Source organism: Calonectris borealis, chromosome 11, assembly GCF_964195595.1.
Source record: "Calonectris borealis chromosome 11, bCalBor7.hap1.2, whole genome shotgun sequence".
In the NCBI taxonomy this organism is placed as follows: domain Eukaryota; kingdom Metazoa; phylum Chordata; class Aves; order Procellariiformes; family Procellariidae; genus Calonectris; species Calonectris borealis.
The window spans coordinates 21,003,898-21,020,672 of NC_134322.1; the positions used below are offsets into that span (position 1 = coordinate 21,003,898).

General features: G+C 35.0%; 1 protein-coding gene across 5 annotated transcripts in view; it reads right to left on the bottom strand.

The window, feature by feature from the left end:
* SCAPER (S-phase cyclin A associated protein in the ER) overlaps positions 1 to 16,775 on the bottom strand; it is a 170,794-nt gene that overhangs the window by 89,051 nt on the left and 64,968 nt on the right. For all 5 annotated transcript variants that reach the window (XM_075160430.1, XM_075160429.1, XM_075160428.1 and 2 more), the window contains exons 21-22: positions 4,509 to 4,645; positions 233 to 298 (exon numbers count right to left, since the gene is read on the bottom strand). In XM_075160430.1, coding sequence (XP_075016531.1) covers positions 233 to 298; positions 4,509 to 4,645 — 203 coding nt within the window. The remainder of the gene's footprint in view (positions 1 to 232; positions 299 to 4,508; positions 4,646 to 16,775) is intronic.

Sequence of the window (16,775 nt, forward strand, 5' to 3'; positions counted from 1 at the left end):
CTCTTTACTATTGCATCTTACATGGTTTAAGATATACAGTGCCTTCAGAAAAAAATTGCATTTATAAGGTCTGACCTTTTGTATTAGAAATCTGTAATTCAGGATGGCAATACGCCCCATATTGAGTGGGAACCTTACCAGACCTGCTCCACTGGAAATTTCAGAAGCACTTCTGCTACAGACAAGGGAAAAAAAAAGTGTATGTCTAAAATATATAAAGTTAAATGCTTACTTGGCTTTAAATGGGGAATCAGAGACAGCATTTTTTGCTTCCATCAAACTCTCATATTCCTTTGCCCTGGAGGAGAAAATATTAATTATTATTGACTATTGTCTAAAGTATACAGTATGTAATACCAGCGAGATAATTCTTCGGGTTTTTTCTATTTCATAGTAACGCACGGCACTTCTGTCAATTCCGCCCTGTCATAATCCGTATTGATGCTTAACTATTGGCCATTAACAATTTACAATTAATACTTCAGAATAACATCAGTACACAAACGGTGTATTTAAGCTGACTTTCCAAATGGTAGAAAATGGTACAAGTGATATATACAACAACTGCAGTAACCTACCGCTTATTATAAAATTATCACATTCATCTGATGCAAATATTAGTAATTTAGACATGTAGTGCAGGTCAGAAGATCACTACAGCACAGAGATTATAATTAACATATAAATAATTTGTTATATTTACAGGCATAGGAGTGTTTTTTATGTAACTAATAACTGTATTATAACATAATGAACCACCTTGTTAGGCATACAGCATAGAAGTAAATACCTCCAGGAATGACTGTTTTACTGCTGGAAATGGAAACACAAACCTCTTTAGTCCCTTAAAAGTATTATTTACGCTGGCCATATGCCAAAAAGTAGGAAGAGGTAGACAAGACTTTTTTTCCACTGCTTGTTTTGACTCCAGCCAGCCTGTGCCAACAGGTGAAAATCATCACCAGCTCATCAACCAAACGAGGATTCACAGTGGTAATCCTGTAACCTTTTGTAACGACATACACACACAAAGTAAAACTAATCCAGACACTACAGTGATGCAGAAAAATTCAATTCACAGAGCAGAGCCCTCTGATGAAGAAACATCCAGCAGACAGTAAAAGCATGTAGCTTGTTAAAAACACATGATCTGTTAAAATTGCTCTTTCGATTTTTATTCTGAAATGAAGACTGGATCTCTAGGGACTTCAGGGAGATCTGCTGTTCAAGCCTCTTGAGGTTGTGTTCTCAGATGAACACAGGACAACACCATTCATGGCTCAGAAAATTCTTCATAAAAACACCTGTACACACACTTGAAGGAAACTTAACTGACATGCTAATCTGTGATCTGTGATTAGGTTTGCGATCTGTCTCTACCAAGAGCCCCAGAGGAAAGTGCCAAAAGCCCCTTGAGACAGAAGTAGAAAAAAAAAACCTGCCTCGGGGCAACTTTCCCCCATAAAAACGGTTTTTCCTATTAATTTCCAAGGTATTCTGAATATTAGCTGCTGTCAGTTGACATTCTTGCCAACTTTACAAGTGTCCAGTTGTTTTTTTTCAAATCTAAGACTTTGAAAATGGCTTCCAATAGGAAATGTGTTTCACTGCTGCGCTGCAAAAAACCAATTTTGTACAGATTTAATTCCTGTTATTTCTCTCAGATACATGTACTGCACGTTTCTTTATATCTTCTGTTCACCCAAGTGGATCAAGTTTTCCAAAGCTGCTCAAATTTTCCCTTGACTTACTTAACCTATACGACTTACGCTACATGCAAATATTGTTACATTACCACTAGCTCTGATATGTGGATCATTAATAAAGCTATTAATCACAACTGAATTTAGTATTAAACGTAAAGGTGAGATTTCTTTATTAACCTTTTGCCTTCTTTCCTGCCTCTTAGCCAGAAACAACACATTTCAGCTTTGAGTTTTGTACAGACAAGTCAGTCAAACATGAATAATCACCTAAAATATCTGTTACTAAAGGAACATGACTGGAGTGCTTTAAATCCATTGCAAAGCGTATCTCACCTGTATATACTTCCTAGCTGGTAACTACACCTCTGTTGCTTGAGGTTAGCTTTCATCAAGCCTTCTTTTGCCATGCAGGTACCAAAGTATTCTTCTGATAGCAGCTCATACATGTTAACCTGAGATAATTTACTTAGCTATATATCAGTTGTTACTATAGCACCAGTTTAATGGCTTAGGGTTATAAATATTATTAATAAGACTAACAAAACTTCTCAACATATCTAATAACCCATTGATCACAATTTGTCCCCTCATTCACCTTTGCTCTTCATTGCTTTGATATTGTAATAGTGACTTAAGATCTAGAATCTCAGGGAGCAACAGGAACCTATTTGAATGCAGTTACTTTTTTTTTTTTCAAGTTTAAAATATCACAGCTTCCTAGAAACTGAAATGAATGTATAATTTCAAGTCTTGAGGTATAAGGGGGTTTGTTTAACTATTTGTTTTTCTAGAGAAGAGGAACAGTTGCAAATATGTACTAAAATGTGGTTTGTAGATAATCTCCTGTTAACACCTGTGAAACTATGTGAATTATCGACATCAAATGCTCTTCACCTTCAAACCATCCTCAATAAATTAAGTATTTTAACGATATATTCCACCTAAGTTTTGAGTGATTTTGAGCGGTAAACTCCCAGCCATCTGATGGTAGTACTGTCCAGATTGTTGGGCAGAGACATAGTAGACATTACCAAATTATTTAATTTAGTATTTCATATTATAATTCTGAGGTTATTGCTTTAATTGCTTTAGCCACATAACTTAAGATAATCCTCTTTCATTTTCTGAACATGGAAAACCTCCCCACCTCACCAGTAATAAGCTTACATGCAGAACATCCAGGCAGTATTTGTCATTATTGTGCCTATTACTATTACTCAAGTGTCAATTATAGTAACTGTAGAAGACTGGCAAGACTTGCATGGCTAAAATTAATTTCCCAAATGGATTTTTTTTCCCCTCATCAATATTTTGCTTGAAATTCCATGGAACAACTTTCGCTTCATATTGCTACTGGACATTTTTGTTAGTAAGTCTTTTGTGTTAACATTAGAAAACTCATGGTGAAATCTTCAATTTAACTCTCAGTTATCTTCAAGGACAGTAATCTCATTGAAAAGTTTAGTCACCCTTTAAAACTAAAACCAAGCTTAATGAACATGAATTTCATGTCTTGCCAATACAACTCCTCTTAGATTTTGAAACTTTCACTGTATTTTTCAACAGTATATAACCTTTGTAAAATGATGCGCCTTTATTACTGTTTTAATTATAACTTTTGATGACGAATATGCTGACTCACCCAGCAGTCTGACACATAAGAATTCAAAATATTCTGAAAAAGTTTTTCAACTATCAGTGCCAATAACAAATTATTATTTGAGCTTGTATCCCTAGGTCTGACAAATCTTTGACTAAATTCAACAGAAGCAGCTCTTGAGAAAGAATTAAAACTGGACCCAATAACTGCATTAAATCAACAGGTAATATGAATAACTTTGCATCTTGAGCAATCAGAAACCTGGAAGAATGTGTTATCCAGTTTCAAGTGTGTCTTCTAATGTGGTATTCAGATAGTGCATTTGCTCATTCGAAGAGGAAGACAATCAGAAACAGTAATACATTGTAAAAGTACTGTGTTTTTGAAGACTAATCTGCCATTATTAGCACTATTATGAGTTAAAACATCTCATTTTTACTGTAGCTCTAAAAATCCATTCGGGAGTTTTTCTTTAATTGTAACCTTGCTTAAAAAAAAGGCAGAGAAAATATGTAACACTGATTCTTACCTTCTGAGAAGTATTTTTGGAGATAAATGCAAAAATATGTTATAATATTCAGTTAAGTATTAACCTCAGCTGGGGACTATTCAGCTATAAAGACTGACACTGCCAGTTCATGATATAATGATATCCTGCATATCATACTGATTTGCAGATGTCACTTTTTAGACTAATAACAAATTGCAGGTCTGACAACTCACTTTCCATTTTAAGATATTTTTAACTTCTTTTTTGTTGTGACAGGCAACAAAAAATGATTAAATTTCATCATGGGATTTGACACTACAGCAGGCTGACTTCTATTTGTTGATTACTATTGATTTTCTTTGATACTTCATTTAAAAATCAATAGCTAGAAAGAAAAATAGGCATAGTTTACACAAATTTAAACATGCTATTGTATGCTAGAAGAGGCTACAGTTTTGGCAGGGCACTGGCATCCAATTATGAGAAAAGCTCTTAACAGGTGAAACCAAGGGCTCCAGATCGATATTCAGTTTTCTTTCTCAATCAGAGAAAGTGGCCATAAATTAGGCTCATCAGTGTTATTTTTCAAGACACTCCCAAAGCAAATAATTTTAAATTTTTTTCAGCCTTCCACTGCACTCATACTAAAGGCCAAAAGGTAAAGTTTAGAACAAAACTTAAAGAAAAAAAAATAAGAAGAAATTTGTACTACCTGGAGTTCATCCGTGCCTTCAGCTTTTTGGCTTTCTTTTTAGTTTTTTGTTTCTCCTCTCCATCTTTTAATGGTTCCACAGGAACAGAACTCTCAATCACAATATCCACAATGTACTTTTTTAATGACAGGTGCTCCTGCAGAAAATATTGACATAATATTTAATCTTACAGTATGTAATGGAGATTATAGATTATCTTCCCAGGAAACAACAGTGGTAAATATTTAACTTAAGGTTAAGAAAAAGAAAAAAAATTTTAAAATAAATTTTGGGAAAGAGATTATTTCACACTGGAGAGAACTGTGTATTTTGTAATAAGGGAGAATAATTATTGAGAGAAGTAAAGGAGAATAAATATTGTCCCCCATTTTCAAGAAACTGTTACTTAACAAGTACGAACTCCAAGTTGACATCCTCTCTCTTCTCCAAGCTGCTTTTTACAGCTACATGAAACCAATGCCCTGCCCTACTAACATAACTCATTATATTAAATGAACTAATTCTGGTTTATGATTTTAACTGTTCATGAAAATCTAAACTTGTCTTAACTTTTGCTAAAATACATTGAAACTATTCACTACTTACAATTTTACCATTTATTGATGGGAATATTACTTTTCCTCTCAAATTAACAAATTTGCATTTAAGTAAAATATTGGTAAAATCACAGTTGCCTACAGAAGGAACGCTTTAATTATGAAATAGTACAGTTTTTACATAATGGCATGCAACAAAAGGGAATGTGATTACATCATGTGATTTTAAATAAAGGTTTTGTTTCAAGATTTTTTAAAAATGTGACAAAAAACTTCCTGTTTTCTCAGAGGTACTTTCAGTGAAAGTATAGACTACCCCAATACAGTTCAAGGTCTACATTTAAAATAAATATTTATCATTTAGAGAATAACCAGCAAAGCTATTCCCCTAAAGCTGTTCTCAATTTTGATTGACCTATGCTATTCATGAATCGACATGTAGCTGCTTATAACAATTCCAGTGACCAGCACACTATCCAGAAACTACACATGCAAACAAAACCCCCCCAAAAACCTAAACAAAATCCAAAAAAACCCAGAGCTGCTAAACTGTTTACTACCTTATTTTTCCTCAGTTCTCTCAAGTTAAAAATTTACTCAAAGTACTCTATGCAGCAAGTTAGATTTCAATAACCAAGAAGGATTTCTACACCAGTGCCCCTTCTAAGCTTACTTTTCAATTTAAATGTGCATTACTGAATTTAACCTCTTCTGAACTATCAATGTACTTCAGACGTTTTTCAGCGCAAGAAACTTAAATTTAATCAACACAATTTTAAAAGTGACCCACTTAAACCACTACAATGTCCTCACGTAGTCTACTTCGGTTAAAAAATATGTGCAACCTGATATTCTGCATGATATTGCAATGTCCTTCTATGACAACAAAAGACTAACAGATGCATTCACACTATTGAAATCTCTCATATACGTACAAATACCTCGATGCAACAAGTGGACACCGTATTTCCATACTGCATTACGGCAGCTTGTACTGCTGGGCTACAACAGCCAATTGTTCATTTTTACAAATAACAATAAACAACTAGTTTAACGCCAGTTATTAGAATATATTTACCCCATTTTTAATATACTAAGGCTTATCTTATATTTGTTTTCTTATGGAATACTGAACACATTATGAAGTGTAGGTCACCATTGCTTATTAGGATAATTTATGCTTGAAAATGATTATTGCCACAATCAGATGTGGTTATTCCTTCCTTTTTGGTAAGTATCCTTAAAATTTGGTAAGTAAAAGGTGAAGTGTTAAAAAAATTATAGACAATATTTTCCAGAAAAAAACTGTATTTTCTTTCACTGATTCAGGAAAATATTATGCCTGTTGAAAACAAAATAAATCTCTGTGAAGTTTCCTGGAAAAAGACCATTTAGTTTTTGTAAAGCATTGCAGAATGATACAACTTAGCAATATATATTTGGTCAAAATAGTAATTGAAATTTCTATCTTAAATCATACAAATGCAAAATGAATGCTGAATTAATATTAGACGTAAGAAATCAAGCACAGTAATCTAAGCAAATTCTAAAAGTAACGCTGACTTTAAGTCGGCTACACTGCCTACTCTGTATAACGCCCAGTACACCTGAACATTTTTTCCCCCAATGTATTGTCCAAGTTTTTCAAACCATGGATGTTGCTATATTCATACGTAACAGTAATTCTAACAGCTTTTGTAAGCATTTCCCCCCCCCCCCTTAATATTATCCATTTAATTTCAGCAAGAAGTACTTAAAGGAAAACTTTCTTAAGGTATCTCAAAAGGCTGTCCCCTTTGAGCATGATTCAGTAGTACAAGACTAGCAAAATACCCCAGGTTTTGATGAGTGAGTTCTTCTAGAAGCACAGAACATAAACCATCCCAGTGCTGGTTATGAAACCCCAGTTCATTTTTGTCTTCTCAGAGAGATGTATCCCTGAACACCTACTTAAAAATAGCTTTTCCCTTAAGCTTTCTTCTAAAAAACAGAAACCTGGGTCATTAAGGCTGAAACTTCACAGGAAACTGATGGGTTTGAGTTTTTCAATGTTAAGAAAAGAAAGGACTTCCCAGAACAGACTATGGCACTACTCCTGCTTTGCTACCAACCTTCAGGGTACTTAACTGGTGACATTTTGTGGATGCTCAGTTATTTAAAAAAAAAAAAAAAAAAAGATTTAGTTCAGTGGGATTTGATATGTACATCCCCGCTTTCCAAACTGAACTAGTATACCCTAGCACTGTAATTTACCATTAGTTTATCTCATGTCTTACGAGTGAGATGAAGCACTTATAATATACAAAATTAACAAGGACTATTTCTACAGTTCTGTATCTTGTTCAACAGTGAAACTGTTTTTTTGGTTCATCAGATCTTCAGACTATTTCCTATAGTGACAGCAAGAGCAAAATGAAGTTAGCATTGCGCTTTGAAATGGACACCACCGTACAAAAGGGGCAGAACATCTCCACCCAGGTGCAGTCAGCCTGCTGTCCTCCTGCCGCACGATGGCAACTGTAAACACGGTATCAGACTTCTGCTAGGCAGAAATGAGTGAGACAAAGCCTTCTATCCCCTTAGCAGACACTCATCTCTTTTTCCTAATCTCACCTGTGGCTTAGCAGATGACTCGAAGAGAACTACAGGGTTGAACAAGCACATTCACTGATCAGCCCGTGAGGACCACAAGAGGTCTTGCTGTCAATAGCGCGCAGGATGGTTACGCACCATTTTGTTCACGTGAACTCCAGCACCTTCGTGAACGATGTTTCTCAGAGTTCTCAGCTTTCACATGTGGCAGTTTGGATTAATATCAGACTTCATACATACAGCTCATTAAAGTAAGACTAGAGTAATAACACCTTCTGTCACAAAAACAGTCACTTTTTGAAGGTACAGATCAAAGCGTAGGATTATCACAGTAGGCAGATCTACACCATTCAGGTGTGAAACAAGAATAACTAATAGCTTGGTATTGAATGACAACTGACATCTGAAGATAGCTGCTGCTATATTATGCTTCAGAGCAGTGTAAAAATATTTATTCCCATGTTTTATTAAGCTCCTACCAGTTATGTGAAAAAATAAAGGTTTTTAAACCTACTGAGTCAACTGAAGTACAGTATGTCCAATCCTTTAAATAATTAAATTAATGAGTAATTTTACCTGCACAACCATTAGTTGGACAGGTTAACATACCGTAAAAATAATTGCCGTAAGTGTATGAAAGTGAGTGAAGCTAGTGCAGTGTTTAGAAAGCAAACCTTTGTCATCCTCTGAATGCTTTTATTTAAGCAATAATGAAACTATTCAATTTCAGGGTTTTTTTATTTCTAATAAAGCTAATGCGGAATAACTGGGTAATCTAGTCACTCCTTCCTGAAAGCCTTTTACTTTTTTTAATCATTATTTTTATATAAGTAAATGCTAAGTGCAGTAAGAATTACTGAGACTAATTTACCCATAAAGGCATTCTGGGTTTGTTTTTATGAGAATGTGAAGGGGCATTACTGGCCTGATTCTGTGCTATGTTGAGCACATTCTGACCCCAAACTCTCAGATATTAGTAAACCACCAGATCTTTAGAGAATCTAGGCCGTTATAAATGCAAAGCATTACTAAGTTAAGGCTCTTTTCTAATGAAAGCTTCTGTTAAGATCTGTATTCACACCTACCAAAAATGTTCATTGCAGTTTCAGTTTCTACACCAGCAATGTCAATTTTAGCTGCGCAATTTCTCTAAAGCTTTGTTTTAAAGACTTATGTATAATATAGTAATTTTTCTGGTTTTGTCCTAACACAACACTTTTTATCTCAGAATTAAAATAGAACCAGCTGTGATGGTCGTTATGTATCAGATTGCTGCCATCGTTTTTCATACTTGATAACTCATCTTCCAAGTTGCACAGCTGAGATCAACCACGTCGCAAAGGTAAGGTATCAACTTTCATGAAGATGGCAGAATCTGTGCCGCAAAGAGCAGTTAGCCTGTACTATGTTGTGATGTACAGCTGCAAAATATGGAAACAAGAACTGAATGCTGATCTATTTCTTCGTGATCGTCTGTATATATTCCTCTATATATACTCGTATGGTGATGGCTTAATGACGCATTAGAATAGAAATACTCCTGCTATTTCCCTCCAGTGTTATTTACACGCATTCACCAAAACGAAAGGTTATTTTTAAAAATCACAAGGTATACCGTACCTGTTTCTCAGAGGGAGACTATCTCTAGCTGAAAAAGCTTATGAAACATAAAAGTAACCTGGTAAATATATACAATTTGATAATTAATGGCACTCTACAGACACATCTTGTCATTTGAGATCTTTAAAAATCAAGCCATATACACCTCTAATAATTTTTAGATAACATTGAAGACATTTTTTAAACAATTGAAATAAATTTCCTGTACAAGTTTCAGTACTTCATTTATAAGCAAGGTGATACGAACTGACATTAAATGCATGTGTAAAACTGCAGACAAGATATTTTTACAAAAAATGCCTTTGCTTTTCCTCTCTTCTCCCTCCATCCTCAACTGTTCTGACTTTTAGTCACTGAGAATCCTGGAGCTTTCCAAATGCACCAGATGGGCCTCATCTGCAAACTACATGAGAAATCTGAGTTTCCAAAACCATTATAGCTAAAACTAATAAGGTCACCCATGAAGGTGACCTGGTTATTGCCTAATCCCATTCAACTGCCTGAAACAGAAAAACTACCCCGTTCATTTCATATCTTGAAGTTGATAATTTTAGTTGACTAAGTACTCCTTATAACCAAGTTTTTCTCTATACACTGAATTACACCCCAAATATGACACGTTTGTATTACAAGGATTACAGCATTACTATTAATATTCTCTGAAATAAAGTAAATTTTTCAGACTCCAGAACAAACATAATTGCAAAATTTTTCCATGAAAAGTGTAGCAAATAATATGAAAATGCTGAAATGCTATACAGTTGAGTAGGGTCCACTTTGGTTTGGATGAGGAAAACCATACCACAAGCGGGATTTTGAACCTCGGTACTCTATATTAAATACAACAGCTGGAGAATAGATTTCCTAATTGACACATTCTTCACACAATACCCATTCACAAGACCAATACTCTTGACTAGCTCTCCCCATTTAATGTCCTGATTACAGCAACAACATCCATGTATCTGACCTTGACGGATGAAATGTTGTGTACGTAAGTATTTATCAAACCAGAACACAACTGCAAAATTATTTTCCTACCCAATCTCTTTGACTATGACACTTTTGGCTCTCTGTATTACATATAAGCTACTATTCATTCCACTACTCAGCAAATATTTATAGTAACATTATTAAATTGTGATGTAGAGTGTGCCAAACACAACTCTTCCTAACAAAATTTCCTCATTCTAAAATTAGGAGCGAGCATAACACAAATACTTATTTCCCTTTCCTTTCTTTTTAAGTAAGCGTTGCCTTTTTATGAATTCTGCCTGGGGCAAGATTGCATAGGTAGGACAATATTGCAGTAAAGCGTCTGTATTTGCTCAAGCTGAGAAGAAAATCACAGCCTGGCATTTGTTGCTGTAGGGCAGTCATAACTTAAGATCCTCTGTTCTCTTGTGCTCACGTTGCTCCTTGCTGGCTCTCACGAAGCGCAATATTCCTCCTAATACGCAGCAGCAACAGCCAGGGAAGGAAGGCTGTGAAAATACTCCGGTCCGAAGCCAGTCGGTCACCGGCAGGAGTGGCCAGGATCATCACCTAGTATATCAAGTATTTTCTGCTGCTTTCTATAAGCTCTGCAGGGTCCTGTGCTACCACAAAGCAGCACTGGAGTAAAATCCTACTGTCTAGCAACAGGCATGTAAAGGCCTGACCTTTCCAATGTATAGTCCCTTTTATACAGAGTGTGACACAGTGCTTCATTAGCTATGTTTCCATTATGTATAAACTAACCAATTCGTATAAGTGGAAAACCTTTCGGGCTATTGGACTCTCACCCAAAAAACTGAGCACAAATGACCTTCTTGCAATCTGAAAAGTTTACAGTTGTTTTTTTTTTTCCTCTATTTTTTCTCATTTTCATTCCGTTCTGTATTTCTGGATTCTGGCCAGAACTGAAGCAGAAATACCAGAATACCGTTATTCTTATTATTTTTGAATTCTTTCCAATCTTGAATCCCCAAGTTTGGAAAGAAAAGGCATTCTTTTAAGTTGCCTTTCTTATAAATTCTTATAAGTTTTCTAATCCAATTCTGCAGACCAAGTCAACTTGAAAAATATCTGACTCTAGCTAGTTATCTAAATTCGATCTTCAGAACTTCCAAACACTTGTTTTTACTTGCCCGCTCGTATCAGCATTAAAATAATAAACATGAGGAAGATATAAAAAAATACTTGTAGCAGCTTATATCACATAATAATTGCTGTCACTCATTCACCATTTTAATAAAAAAAATTAATAGCAAACTGAGTATTTTATATAAATGTAAAGTGCATAAGGAATACATTCTAGCAAATCAATAGGTAACTATTCTGAAGCCTACATATATCTTTTGGATTAACATCTTTACCTGTTTCAAAATAAACAATATCCTGTAACTGCACAGTATAATTTAAAAATGTCTTCAATATTTATTACCAATGTCAGGAATAATGGCTTCTTACTTGTATATAATCACTTAAGGGAGGTATTTGCCAAATTTTGAAGAAGTTTTTAAGGTTCAATTCTAAATCATGTTACCACAGGAATATTTGTTCATGATTTTATTACATGTTTCAACAAAACTCCTCAGTATTTTATTTTTTTCCTCATAGCCTAGGACAATATTTAATATGGAAAACAGATGCTGAAGCAGACTATGAGTTATATCAAACGTAAAATTCAATTTTCAACATTATAACCAATGACAGCTTGAGACACAAATGGTCATTAATGCTTAATCATAAAGAGATCAAATGTTTGTGATTAAATACTGTTATAATACCACAAGTGATCCACTCCAAAATACGGAGAAGATTCAAAATAAGGAAGGTATTTACTTGTTACCATTAATAAGAGTTATTATAAGTGCTTCATATGTGAAGAAACAAATTATAAAAATAAAGTAATGGATATTCAAATATTATTTTCTCAAAATCAAGATTTTAATTATGCACATTTCCATGCACGAATGTACTTTAGAAGATGAGTGTAGAGCATTAAAAAAACTTTCATTATTCATTCAAAACTGAAGACTGACTTTTCATTGTAGAAGTATTTTTTCCTTCACTTCTTGAATTTAATTAAGATTAAGTTTTTTAAATGAGGGACTAATACTGCTTTTTAGCATGTCCAAACTAAATAGTATTTTTACTGCTAATACCGACTGCACTTTTAGTCACCTTGCTTGTCCATAAATTTAATGATATGACAGCCTGCCACTAAGATAAATAGCAAATAATATTCTGAATAGGAGGTTCAGATATTTCTTAGGATTTTTAGTATCGTGCCCTTTCTCACTTGTCAGTCCAAAATGTGGGAACAGAAGGCAAAGTAAAGCTGTTTCTTCCATGAGAATGAGAATTCTGCGTACTGGACATGGAAAGCATCACTCTGCAGATTAGGGAAGAAAGCTAGAAGGCACTGACATTATCATCTGGCTGCAAGGGCAAGCAGGAGAAAGGGGGAAACGAGAGTGCAGTTGGCCCTGCCAGCAGTAGTTTTTCTTACTGGCTGTGAATATTCAAGATATCCAAGCCAAAACGAGGGTGCAGCTGTTGGCAACAATCTATCACAATTAAAGATACAGCCAATAAACAATTAATCATGTACATTTTTTCCAAAACCCACAACATTTTGTAATATATTAAAGGTAAGAAGGTATTGCTGTACAAAGTACAAAAAACTAGATTTGATATATAGAGTACCGAGAGACCTTCTGCAAACTGCATCGTGGATTAAACTTTATAATTATATGACTGTTCATGACAGCTTCTTCTAGGACAAATGTATTCACAGCAGAATTACAAGGCCAGAGTTCCTGTGCTGAAAGGACCACAGGTATCCAACAGGTATGAAACATCCATAAACAAAAACGGACCACAGATGCTTGGCCTAATTCCATTCCTCCAGCAACACACAACCCGCCTCCAAAAAGATCCTCCCTTCCTCAGGAAAAAAAAAAAATTGAGTAAAGCAAACTCAACTGAAACCTGAGGCTTTATTGGGATGGGGAGTTCTTGTTTGTAGGTGATTTACAGATTGCTTCCACTGAGCAATAGAGAAGAAAAATGGGCTACTGTTGGAAAACTATAATCAGACGCCAAGAAAAAAAATGAATTTACAATGAAGTCTATATTCTGTAACTCGGTGGATAAAAGAAACAGAAATATTGTTCAAGACATGACCAAACAGTATGCAGCACTGTATTACCCAGAAGTGACTTAAGTATTATATATCACCAGAGCTGAGTCAAGATCAACTCCTTGTACTGCAATGGTCATAACTGATCATTCAAACGTTCAGACGAGACTAGAGTGCAAACATACACCAGAATAAGACCAAGGCTGCAGAAGTTAGGCACACGGAGTTCATAGTCAAAAAAATCAGACTCACATGAAAGCCTTAGTCCAGAGCCTTGAATAATCAAACACAAGAGAAGAGCTTAAAACTGAATGCTAAGGACTTTCATTACTTAGAATGAAACTCAGAATAAAGCAAGATTGCTAAAAACACACCTGGCAACACAATACAAGTAGACATGTAACATACACATGAATGTTCAAGAAGGAAAAAAAGAACTTTTAATCTTGCATAACAACTTTTAGAAGACCACATACCCACAGGTATAAATACCTCAAACTCCTCTATTAGATGAACTGAAAAAACTGTTCATCTTCAGTGTTATTATTTTCCATTTTGCTTAATCGTATCTTTTAGATAGGTTACCAAAGGAGTTCATATTCTTCATTTAAACAGAAGAACTTGAAAACACTCTGATTCAGAAGAGAAAACAAAAAGCATTTTTCCCAATACTGCTAAGGCTGAAGCAATAAAACAATAGTTATATATAATTTAATTTTAATGAAAACATAGTGAATTAAAAAAAAAAATAATTAGCGAAGTCCAGGTATCACCATGTCTCTAGACAAGAAAGCTCCTTGTAAATACAGGAGAAAAAGAGCAAAGGTCAGGCATGAAAACATTCCCACATTCTTTCCCTAATTTCCTATGTAAGAAATAATGGAAGCAGCACACAACTTCGAAAAAACAGCTCGATTTCTTAAAGCAAAACAAGCCCTTGCCCCTAAAAAGCTTTTAGAAATTCAAACTCATATGAACATCAACTTTGCTTGTGTGTCGTGCTACCTATAAACCTTACATGGCTGGAACAGAACTTGTACCAGCACGTTCTGCTCTCTCGGGCAGCCTCTCACCACATCCTGGCGAAAGCGCAGCCCTGCCAGCGTAACGGTGTCTGTACCAGGGGAACCTGCCAGCGCAGTTATGCACACTGTAAATCAGACCCCGCTACAATCTAGACAGACCTTCCCCAGAAAAGGCTTGCGCTGCAACCCCAGCCAACTTGACAACCCGCACTATAGAGCAAGCTTTAGGCACTGACTATCTGTTGTTTTTTTTTTTAAAGGAATGTGGGTGGGCTCAACCAACCATGTCTTTCTGTAAATCCTCACATTTTAACGCCGTCAATCTTCAGACAACAACAATCTCTTTGCTCCATCACAGGATTATTTTTTCATTTGATCTAAATATACCTCTAAGAAGTTCTGTGTTTCATTTATATCATGACAATAGAGTCAATTGTCAGTTTTCTCCCCTGATAAAAAAAGCACATTTTTCACATATGCAAACAAAGGTTCATTAATATTCCTCCATTCTGCTTTGGAATACATAAAATTCTAGCATGCACCTTATATAAATTAACCAAACCCCTGCCAAGTTATCTATTTCATGTTTTTAGAAGTACTTTTCACTTACTAGAAACATTCATAGACTGCATGGAATTACATGATTTATACTCTAAAAGTGCCTTTAAACCATGGTATTTAAATGACAGGAGATACAGACAAGAGATAGGACAATGGTTCAAAGGAAGCAAGCTATAAGGATTACTGATGTTATGTGTATTTCTCAAAGCAAACCAGGATAGACAAGAAAGGCAAAGAAAAAAGGGAGAGCAGAGGGGCATAAAAATGAATAAATAATCTAGGAGCTACAGGTGGGATCAAACGTCTACAAGGTCCTTGCAGAGACTCCTCAGTCGAATGAAATCACCGTGTGTTGTCCTATGGCTTTCAACAGGCACCTTTTCAGGGATGGCCTTTGTGTCACACAGGCTTTGATTCAGCAAAACAATTAGTCATAACTTCAAACATACTAATTGATTCCAGTGAAGTTAATGAAACCAAGTTGCATACATTGTTTACATCTTTTGCTGAACTGGAAGTAATATAAATATTAAGAGAGGGGACAGGAAATCAATAGCACAGAAAAGAGCAATGTGAAAAGAAGGTAAAGCTGTAAGTTTGATGGAAGAAGACATGCATTTAAGCAGAGAGAGAAAATGTAGTCAGAACATTGTTACTGCACTGAAGATAATGGTGAAATGATGTGGGACAGCGATAGCATATTTCAGAAATACAATGAAGGAAAGACGACTTTTAGCCTGAAGCCGACTCTGCTGAAAGAGTTTTGCCATCTACATGAATGAAGGTATTTATAAGAGACCGGACAAAAGAAAAGTTAAAAAGGAAGTAAAAAATGTGAATAGAACTTAATTTGCTTTCACATGATAACCACTGTTTCAAAATCAATAGATTTTGCTTTAAGAGAAATCTACATCCTTTTCAGCTGGAAACTAATAAATACCCAGAAAACCCAAAAAAGCTGAGATGAAATGAAGTTGTCATACAATCTTAGAAATAACTTCATGCTTCTTCATTTTTAGTATCTTCATTCATAACAAAACTATTTTCTTTGCGAGTTTCACCAAATATATTGCATCTACAAGTGAATTCATCTTATTGATGATCTAATACTAGCTGTCAGCACTTGCACAATACATGCTGGAATTAAGCATAACATACGCTTAATTCCAGAACAATGGAAAACTGCTCCAACATGAAGTCTACTTTTATCTATGAAAATGTTTGTAAAATTACAGAACCTATAGGTGTTATAGCAAAGGGAAAAAACCTGGAGTATAACAGTTTTTTTTTTATATCTGGCAAGATCAACTACTAGCATCCACCTGGCCCAAAGAAATTAGTGTCAATGATCATTCAGTACAGCTTTTAACTTTTTGCTTACAGTCAAATCAACCAAAAAAAAATCCTTACTGTATGAAGACATACTATATAATCACTTACTTAAATGAGTTTCCAAAGTCTTAAGGAGATACTTAAATCTCACCTTCTGTGATATCAATACGGTCAAAATAAACGTATTTCCAGTCCTTCTGCGATTTCTCAAGTAATAATAAAGAATTTCTATGGTCAGATTACAATTTAAAAAAAGCTAGCTTTCTAGGCAGCTACCTATTATACTTAACAGCCTTAACACAAAATGAGTCAAAGATCAAGAGTAAGTTATCTGAGGTGTCAAGTGCATAAGGTTAAAGGTGAAATTTTATTAGGTCAAAGGTGATATAAATAAAATCTTTTATGTCAAAGAAGAAGGGTCACAGACAAGATGTATACAATCTAAAGACATCACAGATGACAAGTAATAAC